The sequence below is a fragment of the Cetorhinus maximus genome, chromosome 21 (genome assembly GCF_964194155.1).
Source record: "Cetorhinus maximus chromosome 21, sCetMax3.hap1.1, whole genome shotgun sequence".
NCBI lineage: Eukaryota > Metazoa > Chordata > Chondrichthyes > Lamniformes > Cetorhinidae > Cetorhinus > Cetorhinus maximus.
The window spans coordinates 45550065-45566744 of NC_135899.1; the positions used below are offsets into that span (position 1 = coordinate 45550065).

At 42.0% G+C, this 16680-nt stretch overlaps 1 protein-coding gene across 1 annotated transcript in view; it reads right to left on the minus strand.

Annotated features, from left to right (window-relative positions):
• adgrb2 (adhesion G protein-coupled receptor B2) overlaps positions 1-16680 on the minus strand; it is a 1091625-nt gene that overhangs the window by 438761 nt on the left and 636184 nt on the right. The window contains exons 15-16 of the mRNA XM_078566906.1: positions 12789-12888; positions 3169-3212 (exon numbers count right to left, since the gene is read on the minus strand). Of these exons, the coding sequence (XP_078423032.1) occupies positions 3169-3212; positions 12789-12888 (144 nt within the window). The remainder of the gene's footprint in view (positions 1-3168; positions 3213-12788; positions 12889-16680) is intronic.

Consider the following 16680-nt stretch of genomic DNA (forward strand, 5'->3'; position numbering starts at 1 on the left):
TTTCAAAATTAAAGGGTATTGCCTCATGAAAATTCAACGGATTCCTGCACTACCTACTGTACCTCCTCTATTGTCTGGTGGTCACTATTCCTTCTCAGCCTTCACAGGCTTAAACTGCATGGTGATCAGCTCCATAAACTTACTATCAACATAGCTCTCAGCCTCGTGGATTGAGATTGAAAGTTTTACTCAGGGTCAAATAAGACACCGAGGTTGCAAATGGTCTGGTCCAACCTCAAACCGTGGCCAAGCAGGGGAATGTGATTGGTGGCTAGGGGCCAGTAAGTCTCTAGTCCCTTACTAACATGTATTTCCTTATATTTCCTAATTTGACAATTAAGCAAGAAATAAACTATTGAGGCATTTATTATGATTTACAAAGTAATTACTGAATGGTTTCAAAAACTGACCTATAATTATCCATCGTATAATTACTCTTCATTAATCAGTACATTAATTGGTAACACAAGATTAATCCTTTGCAGTAATATATTCTGTTCACCCATGTGCTTTTCCTTTCTTGCTCATTATTAACTTGTATTTAATGTGCATTGTGAAGTGTGATTGCTTCCATCATTGGTATCAGGTTTAATAAAATAATAATGAGTAAGAAAAAAGTAATTAAAATGTCGCACTTCATGAACCAAAGAGGTGTAAAGAGACATCAATTTGAGGTAATGTGTTGCGGTCACAATGAAACCTTCAGTTCATTTTGGAGTATGTTCCCTTGACCATGCTGAATATATGACTCAAATATTGTAGGTATCAGTTGTGCAGAACAAGACTGTTCAGAATGAGCTCTACCAGTCATATTAACAGGCACACATGAATACCCAATGGTTGAATTTTACACTGCCCTATGTGGGGTGGAGGGGTTGGCAGGTGGACGAGTGGTGTAAAATTGGGCACAATGTCATGAGCACCATTCCCAGTGCCTACCTGCCCATTGGGCAGTGTGCCCAATCATGGGCCTGTTGAGACCCTTAAGTGGCCACATATGACCACTTAAGGGCCTCTTCCCACCTCTGCCACAGTTCTGGTGCCAAGTATGAAGCCTGGCACTTTTTACTGTTCAGGCTGGTGGTGGGAAGGTGGGGATACATTCTTTACAGGCCATCTGGGCCCACTGGAGATGACCCGCAAGGTTTTTTTCCACCATGCCACCCCCCTGCCCAGTTTTCCCTTCCCCCAAATTACGAACTACATTTATGACTTGGATGTTGAGACAAACTGTATTGTATGCAAAGTTAGAGAGGAACGAAAAAACAAAACACCACGGATGCGGGAAATCTGCAACAAAAACAGAAAGTGCTAGAAAATCTCAGCAGGTCTGACAGAATCTGTGGAGAGAGAAACAGAGTTAATGCTTCAAGTCCGTATGACTGTTCTTCAAAGCTCTGAAGAAGAGTCATACGAACTTGAAACGTTAACTCTGTTTCTCTCTCCACAGATGCTGTCAGACCTGCTGAGCTTTTCCAGCATTTTCTGTTTATATAGGGAAAGCAAACTGAGGAGGATAAAAAGGGCTGGATTTTTATCCTTGAGGCAGGTAGTAGGAGTTAGGAAAATTCCTAGCTTGGCCTGCCCACCTTGGGAGAATGTGTCTGCAAGGATGGGAATCTCATTGTGGGGGACGGGGGTGGGGGATGGGGGGATGGGGGTGGTGGTGGTGATGATGGCGGTTGCAGGCTGCAGTCGGGTCAACCGATTCAGGAAAAACGTCACGGGGCTGCTAGGTACGGAGGTGGGCTCTTTAAAAGGCCCACCTTGATACTGTGGGAGTTTGTCCCAGTTAAAATAATTAGTGAAGCAGTCCAGCCCACTTCCCTCACATCCCACATCCATGCCACTTCATGCCTCCCACCCACCCCCTATGGCCAAGCTATGCCCTCCCATCCCAAGGTGTGACCCCCACCTACCCACTATTGCTCCCTCATGCCCCATGCCAAACTATGGCACTTCCACGCTCTTCAACAACAATACACTGTATAGAAACAATGAACCCTATAGTGACAGTAGGATGTTTAAAAAGAGTTTTTAATAAAGTCATTCATTGATAGCTTTCCACTTTCCAAAAAAACTCATTTTTACTGCAGCACAATAAAAGTGTAAATAACCTAGACACATTAAAATATCATTAGCTTAAAACGTAAGCACTTGAAATCTCTTTATCTTGTGTAAATAAACTTTGTGAAATTGACAGCATAAATCAGAGAGCCAGAGTTGTCGATCAAGCAATTTTTTCCCTGGGGCTCAGGTGTTTCAACTGGCTAATTGATTTCCGGGCTCTCAGCCAAGCTGCAATGGAACCAGCCAGGTCGGGAGTGCACAGTATGAGCTCATGACCCACACCAGCCCGCACCCTTAAAAAGCACCGCCAAAAATCGGAAATCCTGAATCACAGGTTCATGAATCACGGAATTGGGACCTGCCCGCCATTTTTAAAGGACTCCCGAATCGGCAAAAATCTAGCCCAAAGAGCCTGAAAAGGGATATAGATGGGTTAAGCAAGTAGCCAAAAAATTTGCTGATGGAGTATAATGTGGGAAAATGTGAGGTTGGCCACTTTGAAAGGAAGAATAGAGAAGCAGAAAATTTAAACGGAGAGAGACTGCAGAATGCTGCAGTGTAGAGGGACATGGGTAGCCTTGTACATGAATCACAAAAAGTTAGCATACAGGTACAGGAAGCAATTAGGAAGGTTAAGGAAATGTTGCCCTTTATTGCAAGGGGGATGGAAGATTAAAGTAGGGAAGTTTTTCTACAGCTGTACAGGGCACTGGTGAGACTGTACCTGGAATACAATTTTAGTGCCCTTACTTAAGGAGGGACATATTTGCATTGGAAGCAGTTCAGAGAAGGTTCACTAGGCTGATTCCTCAGATGAAGGGATTGTCTTATGAGGAACGGTTGAGCAGGTTGCACCTATACTCAGGACATAGGGAATAATTTTAATATTCATTCTTATCCTCAACATTTGTGAAGTACAGTCACTCAGTAACAATCTGAATAGTGACTTGTCAGTCCATAAGAGCAATTCAATAGTAACAAGTGACGTTACCTGAATATTTTATGCAGAATCTCACTCTTAACAATGCTAAATTAGTGAAATAAACACTCATTTGTTGATCATGGGAAGTGTGTAAAATTATCATTCGTGGCACTTACGTTTTGGTGTCATCCCAAACAACACAGTGTGGGTCAGATGTTCCCTATAAAAATCAGAATTAAAATATATATATAGTAAATATATATCACTCTGTAGCATGATATATTAGTAGAATAATGGACATGGCATTAAATTAAGTGCCTGGAACAAAAACAAGCGATTCTGGCGGTTTCATAAACTGCAAAAGCACAACTAGAACAGTTCATGAATGTCAACCCTGACCTTTAATTACCTTGGTTAACTATGTGCTCTCTCTTAATCTATGATATATTGTACATTTATCATTTCGCCCTTGCCAAGATGAGAGATGTCAGTGTTCAAAATTGAAATTTTTTTCAAGCTTCGCATCTCATGTTGACAGCAAGTATTCCCATGTTGAGTATAACGCAAATCGCACAGAGGGTAAAACTCAGACAAAAGTGTCCTGACAATGTGTCCCAAACCAAATTGTATAACTACATAATTAGGGCCAGGATTTCTCGGTCGGCGAGCGGGAGGGCAGGGCCCGCTCGCCGACTCGTAAAATGACGTGGGATGACGTCGGGCGGAACTCCCGATGTCACCCAGCCTCCTTTCAATTTTCAGGTCGGCGGGGGTTCAGCCGAATCAGCTGTGTGCCCGCCGACCTATTGAGGCCATTGACAAAGTAATTAACGTGATTAGTGGACCTGCCTGTCCAATCTTAAGGTTGGCGGGCAGGCCAGGAGCCCTGGCGGGCATTGGAAAAAGCATCAAACCTCATCCACAGGCAGGATGAGGTTTCATCTAGGTTTTTAAAAATTTAATAAAAGTGTATATAAAAGTGATGGTCATGTCCCAACTCATATCACAGCGTCACATGAGCAGACATGTTAGGGAATTTTTTTTTCTGTTTTTAAGATTTTTTTATTGTGGAGCCGATCTCCCTGAGGCAGCACTTAGCCTCAGGGAGATGAGTGTGCTCTTTCACGCTTTATGTGCGAAGAGTGCACTCTCAGCTCAGGGAATCCCGCCACCCGCCCGCACAGAGAGCACATAGCGCTTTTTTGCGGACGTCATGCTGGGCGGGCCTTAACTGGCCCGTCCATGTAAAATGGCAGCACGCCCCTGATCGGGGGCACCGATTGGAGGCGTACCTCCATGCGCCCGCTCCTGAACTTCCCCGATGGGGGGAAAATTCTGCCCATGGTTTTTTTATCTACCACAGTAACCATCTTTGTCGCCACCTAGATTATGATTTAAAGCCAATGTGTCACAAATAATAGATACCAATGTAAGAACACAGGAAGGAACATAGAAAAACGATTGCCATTCAGTCCTTCAAGCCTGTTCGCAGTTCAATTAGATCGTGGTTGATTTGTAACTGTTTTAAATGTGGGTTGCGGATGCTGACTAACCAAACTCCTTTCACTTAGGATCCTTGCAGCTATCATAAACGGGGGTTTTGATGCTTTTAGGCCGGATTTTCACCCTCGAGGTGGTTGTGGGATTCGGGAAAATTCCAAGCTCAGCCTGCCCACCTCAGGAGAAAGTGCCTGCAGAATGCACCCCCCTCCCCCCCTCACTAGTGCCTCATGCCCCCAATGCCAAAGGATGCCCCACAAAGAACCACATGCCTCCTTGCCAAGCTATGGCACTTCCATGCCCAGTCGCCTACTATACACTGTATATAAGCAATTAACCCTATAGTGACAGTAGCATGTGTAATAAAATGCTTAAAAATAATTCATTCGTTCATTTTACCATAGCCAAAAAAAGCCCAATAATCCAGACCCTTTAAAGTTTCGATAGCAGAAACTGTAGGCATTAGAAACCTCTTTTTCTTATGAAATTGACAGAAGAGGTCAGAGAGCCAGAGTTGTCAATCAAGCAATGTTTTCTCTGGGGTTCAGGTGTTTCAACAGACCAATGGATGTCTGGGCTCTCAGCCAAAAGCTATTTTTATGAATAAATTACCTTTTTTTAAAGATCTTTTTTACACTTCCTACTGTCCCAATAGGGTTCATTGCTTCTATACAGTGCACAGCTTGAAGGGCATGGAAGTGACATAGATTGGCATGAGGGACCCTGAGGTTTGTTTGGGAGGATATATTTTGATATAGAGGGCATGAAGGTCCATAGGGATTGTTTGGGGGGGAATACCTTAGCATGGGAGGCTTGTGGAGGACTTTTTGAACTTACCTGTCAAAAGGTTACCTCATGCAGATTATGGTTCACGACACCTCTGAGGTGCCGTGGACCACGATTCTTTGAGAAGCTGGCTCGACTCCATGAAAATTGCAGAGGACTAGGACATGCCTAAACCTGCAATGGAACTGGCCAGCCGTTATTATAGGGCTCCCGAGTCATCCTGACTTGCCGAAAATCCAGGTCTTAGTGTGGGCTGCATTCAAACCCAGTTCCCAGAGATACAAGGAAAGATTTGCTAATGCATTTAAGTTCGTAGGCAATGGGTGGACATCTGTCAAATCTGCACTATTAGTGTGTGTAAGGAATGTAAAGTGAAGAATGTTCCCCACCAGACACAGATCTTTTCAATTATATATCATATAACAACTGTGCACACATCAACATGGAAAATAAGCAGAAGCTTCAAAGAAAATTTTAGTAATTATGGTTTTACTTAGTACGTAATGTACCTTTAAGAATAATACGTATTAGTCAAGATCACATGATCTGTAGTAACCAATAGGAGAGTAGCAGGGGTGACCTGAGCAGTCAGTTTAGAGTTGGAGTTGAAAGCACACACATAGTTGCTGCTAAGTACATTGTAAATAAACTTCATGGGAAAAATTTTCCTCCCGTTGTGGGGGAAGTGTGGGAGTGGGTATGGGCGGGCGCACCTCCGATTGGCGCCCCCATTTTACGTGGGCGGGCCAATTAAGGCCCGCCCAGCGTGACACCCGCCAGGAAGCGCCATGCACTCCCAGTGTGGGTGGGGGGGGGAATTCCCTCAGCTGGGAGTGCACTATTTTGCGCATCCGCGCAAAAGAGCGCACAGATCTCCCTGTGGCTAAGTGCTGCCTCAGGGAGATCAGCTCCGATTTAAAACTTTTATTAAACATGTTTAAAAATTTTCCCTGCCATGTCCCCTCATGTGACATAAGTTTTATTGAAACCTTTCTTAAAGATTTAAATACCCTCATGAAACCTCATCCCGCCCGTGGATGAAGTTTCATGCTTTCTCCAAAGCCTGCCAGGGCTCCTGGCCTACCCGCCAGCCTTAAGGTTGGACGGGCAGGTCCATTAAAGTCCTTAATTACTTTTTCAATGGTCTCAATAGGCTGTTGACAGGTAGGCAGGTGATTGACTTGGCTCTGCCCCCGCTGACCTGAAAATGGAAATGACGCGGGGTGACGTTGGGAGTTCCACCTGATGTCATCCCGCGTCATTTTACTTGTTGGCGAGCGGACCCCACCCCGCTTGCTGACCGGAAGATCCTGCCCTATGTTTCCATCCAAGAAGTGTCTACTGATCAACTCTATCATTAGTAGCACAACTCAGCCACCCTACAACAAACTGGCAACGAGGATAGAACAGGATTTAACAGAAGAATTCTAGTTAAAAATAAATCAGCATTGTACTTCGCCCAGTGATTGTAAGTAGCAATCTCCTTTAGAATTGAAGAAGTTATCCCCTCTCAAAATGCCATAATTGGGGGAATTGATCCATTTGAACCAGCCACAGACGATTGGTCTCAATACATAGAATGCCTCACGTTCTTTTCTCAAGCAAATGAGATTACCGAGGAAGAAAAGAGGTGAGCGATCCTCTTGAGTACTTGTGGGAACAAAACCTACAGTCTGATTCGAAGTTTGATGGTACCCAGTGCCCCAGATCAGAAGAATTTCGATGAATTGGTGGACTTTGTGGAGGGTCACTTTCAACCCAAGCCCTCAGTCACGATGCAGAGATTCAGGTTTAATTTTTGAAATACAGCCTCAGATGAGACAATTGCATGTTCTGTGGCAAATTTGAAGCAGCTAACGGAATATTGAGAGTTCGGTATGACTCTGAACGAGTCAGAGATCGGTTAGTGTGTGGTATGAAAGAGGACTTGATTCAGATAAAAATATTGTCCGAAGTGAAACTGGATTTCCAGAAGGCGCTAGAATAGCGTTGGCCATGGAAAGTGCAGTAAGAGATTTAAAAGTAATACAGGGTGCGCAAAATGGTGCCGTCCTCCATATTGGGTGGGGCACCTCAGCTGAAAGTGATGTGAAAAAGTGAGACTCTGCCGAGAAGCGGGAAATAGCCCCCGCTAGCCAAAGAATAAATAAAAATAACTTAGTAGCAAAATCAAAGAATAATTTTAATAGAGGTGGAAACAATCAGTCTTTTAGCAATTGGCAGTTTAAAAAAAGCGAATGTTACTATTGTCTCAGAAATAGACATATGATGAGGCAGTGAAAGGAAAGATTCAAGCAGGATTGTAAACAAAAGAAGAAGCTCAATGAAATCTACATGTAGAAGAACCTGAAACAGCAAATTCAGACATTTACTCATTGTTTAATCTGAAAGTTGGAAAGACAAAACCAATATTTGTCACAGTGAAAGTAAATGGCAAACCTGTTAGAATGGAAGTGGACATGGGAGCTTCCACTACAGTAATTGGGGAACATATCTTCAGATATTTGAATAATGGTGAACATCAATTAAGTTTAGACAAAACAGGCCCCAAGCTAAAAACATATACAGGTGAAGACATTCAAATAAAAGGCATAAGGAGAGTAGCTGTCCATTATTGATGCCAATCGGCAAAGCTACCAGTGTTAGTATTGAGAGACAGAGGACCAAGCCTTCTAGGGTGAAATTGGCTAAGGAAAATCAACCTTGATTGGCCACTGGGATTCTATAAGGAAGCTGGAAGTGTTCCTATTTTGAAGGAGTCTGTAAGGACTCAACAACCTGAAGAAATGCAGGCGGTCTTAAGCCAAAACCTGGAAGAACAGCACAAAGAACTCAAAGAGACCCTGCTTGATGACAGAGTTCGAGACGAGGTGAGCAAAATTCGCAGGGAAAAAGAAAACCTGTTGAAAGGCCTTCAACCACTGCAAGATTCCCTCACGTTAAAGTTTGCACCTCTGGAAAAGTATGAAGAGAAATAATTCAGCAATTCTCTGAACAAACTGAAGAATGAGTTGGCAGGGAAGACACAACCATGTTCAATTTTCCAGGAGGCAGCAAAGAAATACAGAAAAAAGATGGAAGAGCTGAAGAATCAGCTAAATGAAGTCAAAGAAGCTTTGGAAGGAAAAGTCGCAGAATTTCCCATGACCCAGACAGATAATGAAATTTTGGGACACTCAGCCACTGAGCTCAGACAAGTTGAGCTTGCATCTGAGAGAAGTCTGGTCAACAGTGAAGTCAAAAAGAAGGCCCAGATTAAAGTCTATGCTAGAAAAAAGAAGGCACGTGGAAAGAGGCTTTCACAAAGGTGAAACAATTGTTGCACTTGTCCAATCTATTAGTGCATTATGACCATACGAAAGAATTGGTGCTGACATATGACACATCTCCCTACGGAAAAGAGCAGCGCTCTCTCATCGAATGGACGTCGGTATGGAACTGCCAATAGATTACGTATCAAAACGCTCATCACAGCGGAAAAAGGATATTCGCAGGTAGAAAATGAAGGCCTGTCCATCATCTTTGGTGTCAAGAAATTTCACCAGAATATACCTGCCCCCCATTTTACAATTGTTTCAGATCATAAACTATTGCTAGGATTGTTGAGTAAGGACAAGGTATACCACCCTTAGCTCAGCAAGAACACAATAATGGGCTTTAATTCTGGCAGCATACGAATACACTTTCGTAAATAGGCCTGGCAGTCAAATTGTAAACGCCGATGCCCTTAGTCATTTGCCCTTACAAGAAAATGATGAGCATGTCCCAGTTCCACAAGAACTTGTTTTACTGTTAAATTTCTTAGATTCCTCGCCAGTATGTGCTCGACAGGTCAGAGGCTGGACAAGACGGGACCCAGTCCTATCTCAAGTATGAGATCAAGTGCTACATTATTGGTCACAGCAGTCCATACCTATGAAAATGAAACCATACTTCAACAGAAGATATGATATAACCAACCAGGATGGCATCTTATTGCAGGGAGCATGAGTGATAATTCCTCCAAAGGGAAAGGAACCACTTTTAATTGCACTACACAGTGCCCATCATGGAATTTCCTGAATGAAGACTAGGTGTCCTGGAATGGATGGGAAATAGAGAGTTTAATAAAGCACTGTGTGTAATGTCAGAAACTGTAAAAGTTGCTGGTGACATCTCTGTTACGCCCATTAGAGTGGCCAGGTAGACCCTGGGTGCGGTTACACATTGACTACGTTGGACCTTTCCTTGGAACAATGTTTCTGCTCATTGTTGATGCCCATTCAAAATGGTTGGACGTATTTGAGGTGAAGTCGCCAACATCGGCCACTACAATTGAGAAACTACATCAGAGTTTTGCCAATCATAGACTACCAGAAGTAGTGATTTCCGATAAAGGCAGGGCATTTACGAGTGCTGAGTTTCAACGGTTTATCAGCCTCAATGGTATGACTCATGTGAAAACTGCATCGTACCAGCCTTCCTCATACGGACTGGCCGAAAGGGCTGTTCAAACGTTCAAGGCAGGCATGAAAAAGCTAACTGATGATTCCTTGGCAACCAAGCTAACATGCTTTGTTTTTCATTACAGGACTTCCTGTAAGAGTTGAGGATACAGACCTGCAAAGCATCTGATGTTGAGGCAACTCCTGAAAAGGAGGTTCCTGACAAAGAATCTGAAGTTGTGGAGCTGCGACGTTCCACACATACCAGGAAGCTACCTGAAAGACTGAACTTGTAAATTCCTTACCCAGTGTAAATATTATGTTGTCTTGAAAAATATATGTACTTGTAAATATAATATGTATAGCCGAATTAAAGGGAGAGGATTGTAGTAATCATAGCTTTATTTAATGTGTATTGTATCTTTAAAAATAATACTTGTTAGGCAAGAACACATGATCTGTAGTAACCAATAGGAGAGTAGCAGGGGCTACCTTGCAGTCAGTTTAGAGTTGAAGTTGAAAGCACATGCATAGTTGCAAAACAAAAACAAAAATACCTGGAAAAACTCAGCAGGTCTGGCAGCATCTGTGGAGAGGAGCACAGTTAACGTTTCGAGTCCGAATGATCCTTCAACAGAACTAAGTAAAAATAGAAAAGAGGTGAAATATAAGTTGGTTTAAGGTGGGGGGGGGGGGGGGGGGGGGGACGACGGGGACAAGAAGAGCTGGATAGAGGGCCAGTGATAGGTGGAGATAACCAAAAGATGTCACAGACAAAAGGACAAAGAGGTGTTGAAGGTGGTGATATTATCTAAAGGAATGTGCTAATGAAGGGTAGAAAGCAGGACGAGCAAGGTACAGATAGCCCTAGTGGGGGTGGGGTTGGGGGAAGGGATCGAAATAGGCTAAAAGGTAGAGATAAATCAATGGATGGAAATACACTTAAAAATAATGGAAGTGGGTGGGAAAAGAAAAATCTATATAAATTATTGGAAAAAACAAAAAGGAGGGGGAAACATCGGAAAGGGGGTGGGGATGGAGGAGAGAGTTCATGATCTAAAATTGTTGAACTCAATATTCAGTCCGGAAGGCTGTAAAGTTCCATTGAATGGTTCTGTTGAAGGGTCATTCGGACTCGAAACGTTAACTGTGCTCCTCTCCACAGATGCTGCCAGACCTGCTGAGTTTTTCCAGGTATTTTTGTTTTTGTTTTGGATTTCCAGCATCTGCAGTTTTTTGCTTTTATCTACATGTATAGTTGCTGCTGAGTACATTGTAAATAAACTTAATGTTTCCACCCAAGAAGTGTCTGCTGATCAACTCTATCATTAATAGTACAACTGGACCACCCTGCAAAAATGAACTCAAAAATAATCCTGAATATATCTATGACAGGTAGGGCTGAAATTTTTAGATCACCCTGTGACCAGGATCAGAAGCTGGCAGGAGCTAAAACTAACCCTGCCGAATGGTGTGCAAATTCCCTGGCTCTAGCCCACCCCTGGGCCATTTCTACAGAGGAGGGATGTGTGGCCGGCTGAGCCCCTGCTTGCACATGGCAGGTAGCTTCAGGGCACCAATTAAAGGAGACAGACTTGGATTTTCCAGTCAGCCTCCAGGATCCTGCAAGTGGTAGCAGGGGTAGGGGCATTTTGGTGCGTAAAAGCTCTTTTGCTGCTGCTTGGGTGTTGCAGTAGCCTCAGGCTGAGCAGTAGGGGGCTCCCAATCAATGGTGGCCTAGCTGCCAAAAGCTATTTTTTAACTTAAATTTAAAAATGTTGGAGACAGAGTGCCTTTCATCTTGATGCATCTTACTTACCTTTCATTGCAGCCTGCTGCTCCTTTCAAGATGCAAGGCCTCTGATCAGCCCTCCAGTTTTGGTAGCCTGCCTGCCATCCTTAATTGGATGGCAAGCATGCCCTCTAGCTATTAATTGACTACTCGAGGGAAAATTAGAAATCGGAACTGTTTATCATGCAGTACCAGGTCCTGACCCACATTTCAGCCTGCTATAGAGTTCCATTCACTAGAGCAGCAGCATTAGGTAGGAGCCGGATGGTATTGAGTTTCATCTGTGAATGCAGACATGCAAGCATTGGTTCCAAAAATGATCATTGTGTGAAACATCATGATCATCTTGTATGCAATGGATATCCCATTGCTCATTTTTCTAACACATAGCTTTGCAAAAGGAGCTTTCTTTATGTGCAATAATAATTTGATGTCACAGTTATAATCTCATTCACATCCAATATTATGGATGTGTCTGACATCACATCCCAATATTTGAACATCTCTTATCACGTTGAAAATTCTTGGCTCAAATGCAGTTTCTGAAATCCACCATTCTGAAATCCTTTTTTTCCCAATTTTGCCTTCTCCAAAGTAATTGCATTGTACTCAGGTATGTGTCTAAGCTCTGGTAGCCTTCCAATTTATTACCAAGATGTCCATTCTTCAAGACAATGCATGTTGGCAGCCTAATCAATAATTGGGAGACACCAGAGCAGAGGCCAGTCCAGTCTTCACCCAACACCCATACAAGTACTTCCTGACAATAGGTAAGAGTGCTAAGCGTTGTGTATTTTTCCATTTCCCCTGATGGATACTTGAGACAATTGCAGTCCCAGTTGCTGTCCTAAAAATGTCAGCAACTCTGCTTGCTGTTCTGCTGTATAGGGTGGGTGCAATGTTAAGTCACCCATCAGAATTAGCAGCACTTTCCTGCTGCTAATGCTTTATGGTGGCACCAACAGAGTTACAAATGCATGAAACCATTCATTGATTAAATAAGTTGAGCCTGTCCTGTTTACTGAAGCTAATAATCAGTTGGATTAATTTATTGAACAATTTTTTCTGTGTTTGAGACTCACCCTTGGATACATAACATTTCAATTTCAGATTTTAATAAAAGCACTGTTTTCAATGTGCACTTCAATTGAAACAAGCTTTCTACTATTCCTTTACTAATGGTTCAAAGGTTCTTTTAAATCAATGTTTTATAGGGGTAAATTGTCATTGGGTTTAGGAGGTCAGTAATAATGCAGATCCAAATGTAGTTGAATGTGATAACAAAATTGCTTACGTTAATGAGATGAGACAACTCTACAACAATTGGTTCTGAGGCCTTGGGCTGTGGCCTTACTGTTACTGCCAGTACTTTGGAATTTATTGCCATCGACTTTCTGGAAAAGAGAAATATTTAACATGTGTAAATTAACAAAAAAATGGCAAGCAAACTTATTCCGATACTGTCAGGATTAGGCCTAATGCCTGCAATGTAACCACACACAGGTTGTGTTACAGATAAGAAAGATAACAGATCTGCAAAAGGAGAACAATCTGATTCATTCAAGATCCCAGTCCATTGATGGTGTATTTTACCGAAAGCTAGTGAGTTTCATTATGCATCTGACTCATAGAAGACATTGATGTAATGAAATTATTTAAGCTACATTTAAAAAAAATATCAGGACAAGTTAATAGCTTCATTCTGTGTAATTTGCCAAGGTAGTAAGCCACTGTGCATTCTGTCCTGTCTGAGAATTTGGGATTTCAAATGTAGTAAAGCAGGGGCACATGATTTCTCCATGTTTCTTTGTTGTGTATTGGCTGGCATGTTCACTCTTGCCACAGCGTTCATACAGTAGAAGTTTGAATTCACTTACACTTGTCTACACATCCAGTTCACTTGCTCGCAAACAATTCACTTGCACACGATTAATTTACAGATATTCAGCAAGTTACTCTCTCTGAATATGTTGCATTCATTCACCAGGGAAAGGAAATATTTATTCGTGAATTGCTTCTTGAAGATAACTGGACATTAGAAGTGCATGTTCAAGAAGACATCAAGCTGATCGGACAAGCTCTTGGCAGCAGCAAACAAGTGCAGCTTCATCATTAGCCTCAAAAAATAGAGGCCATGTACCAGTTAGCATAGGGAAAACCTTGTACTCCAATCTTAATCCTCATTAACAGTAGAGCCACTTTGACTCAATTTACTTCTTTTTGGAAATGTGCACTCTAACCCTGCACTTATTAATAAGAAAATACAAACCACATAACAAAAAAGATATTTGTAGCATGGTTTACATGAGTGTAACCTGTCATGATCACATGGCAGCACCAGTGTTAGCTGGAGTGCCAAATCTCAATAATGCCATAGGAAATGCTCTCACTGCTGTTGTTAAGGGTTTGGTATGCAACCTTACAGTTGACTTCAAATTACTTTGAGAATAATTTTTAATGATTGAGAGAACTCATAGATGTCCAGCAGTCTGTGCTCACACATATCAGGAGACTTTGTGAGGAGCTGCCTTTCAACAGTTTGTGACAGGATCAAACAGTCCCAGTCATGTCAGCTAGTTACCTACCTGGCAATAGGTATCATAAAGTGAAATTGTATTTTGCATTTTTATTAATGTTGCAAACTATTTTTTCTGGGTGGCAGAAAATTGCAATGCAACTATGTCTTTACCAGAATTGACTTTCCCAGCCAAGCTTTCTCATGATGCATATGTTGCTGAGGATGTTTTCTTGTTTGATTGACTATTTGTTCGCTTATTACAGTGCTGTGACAGGGGATAGATTAACTATTATTTTATCAAGTTGGAGGAATTTGTCAGCAAGCACTGATGTCTGTTTAAATTCGGTGATGGGGAAACTTCGAGAAACAATAATTTGGGACAAAATTAATAGCCGCATGTATAAATGCGGGTTAATTAAGGAAAGCCAGCATGGATTTCTTCAGGGAAAGTCACATTTAACTAACTTGCTGGAGTTTTTTGAAGAGTTAACATAGAGGGTTGATGAGGGCAGGGCTAAAGATGTGGTGTACATGGACTTCCAATAGGAGTTTGATGCAGTGCTATACAACAGACTTGTGAGCAAAGTTATGGCTCATGGAATAAAATGGACAGTGTCAACATGGACATGGAATTGACTGAGATGCAGGAAAGAGAGGTTAGTGGTTAATAGATTTTTTTGATCTGGAGGAAGGTTTGCAGTGGCGTTCTCCAGGGGTCGGCGTTGGAACCCTTGTTTTTCCTGATGTAAAGTAATGACCTAGACCTTGGTGTACAGGGCACAATTTTGAAGTTTGTGGGTGAAAGAAATCTCAGAAGCAATGTGAACCAGTGTAGAACTTCAAAAGGACATAGACAATTTGGAGGAATGGGTGGACTGGTGGCAGATGAAGTTCAATGCAGAGAAATGTGAAGTGATTAATTTTGGTAGAAACAACATAGAGAGGCTGTATAAAATAGGGGATACAATTCAAAAGTGGGTGCAGGAGCAGAGGGAACTGGGTGTATATGTGTATATATCATTGAAGGTGGCAGGTCAGGTTGAGAGAGTGGTAAATAAAGCATACAATATCTTGGGCTTTATAAATAGAGGATAGAGTACAAGAGCAAGGAGGTTATGTTGAATTTATATAAGTCACTCATTCAGCCTAAGCTAGAGTATTGCGTTCAGTTCTGGGTGCTGCACTAAAGGAAGGGTGTGAAGGCATTGGAGCGAGTGCAGAAAAGATTCACGAGAATGGCTCTTGGGACGAGGAACTTCAGTTGTGAAGATAGATTGTTCAAGTTAGGACTGTTTTCCTCAGAGAAAAGGAGGCTGTTAAGAACAATGTATAACTTGAAGTTTAATTTAGATTTGTATTTGTGAGTTAAGAAAGGTGAAACATGGTTATAGTTTCATTTAGAGATTTTTTTATGAGCTGGGTGCCAGGAAGTTTCAAGGCCCTATTTGTATACTTTAATTTTTAATGAGGTTTTATAACCATTGAAGTGAAGACAGAAGTTACAAAGGGGTTAGTAGTTTAGTGAATTTAGAAAGAAAAAATAAATTAGAAAAAACTGCTGTTGCCTAGCAATGTTGCCCAGGCACACACAGAGAGACAGGGAAAGACAGAAAGGCAGTTCAGACAGTGTGTGGATACCAGAAAGTAAAGGCAGATAGTTTAAACTCTCTAGTAAGAAATCCTGCAAAGACTGCTGGGGAACTGAGTTTAGAAACTCACGTGATTGCTCTGAAGTTGAAGTAACAATCTGAGCTTAGAGTGCAGTTCTTTTGGGGGGTGTCTCAGGGAGAGATATCAGCTGAGGAAAAACATCTAGTGAATGCTGAGAAATCCACCAGAAGAAAACCGTTTGAAACTGAGCCAGCCCAACCCTTGGTGTTGAGATAGTGGTAAATTTTCACTGGGGTTTTGTGTCTGTCAGGGTATTGCTGGGATAAAAAGGAATCATGTGAGTTTGAACTATTTTATGGGGCTTGTATTGAAATCTTTCCAACCTTTTTGTCTAGTGTAATATAGTTCATTGTTTTCTTGTTTAGTAAGTGTTTTATTTGTTGTGTTAAAAGTACACTGGCAGGCTCTTGTGAATATGTTCAGTAGCTAACATCCATGGTTTCTGAAAAATAAAACAAAATTAGGATCTACCAATCCAGGTTTCATTCTGAGATCTGACTTGTGTATTAACATCAGTTGGGATCATAACAAGTCTGAGAGAAGACTTGATATAGATATTCAAAATCATCAACAGATAGAGAGAAACAGTTCCTATTCATGAAAGGAGCGAGCATGAGAGGGCACAGATTTAAAGTAATTAGTAAAAGAAGCCGTAGTGATATGAGGAAAAACTTTTTCATGCAGTGAATGGTTAAGGTTTGGAATGCACTGCCTGAGAGTGTGCTGGAGGCAGGTTTAATTGAAGCATGCCCTGTGCAGGATTATGGGGAGAAGGCAGGAAAATGGCACTAAGTGAATTGCTTTCTCGGGGAACCGGTGCAGACACAATGGACCAAATGACCTTCTTCTGCAATAATTCTGTAATTCTGTGAGCACTAGCTGAAACTCCACATCTCCCTCCAAGTCTTTATCCCAACTATATACATATTCCTACATCTCACCTCAAAGCCTCAGACTTCACAGGGTTCATCTCTGTGGTGCTTTTACCAATATTCCT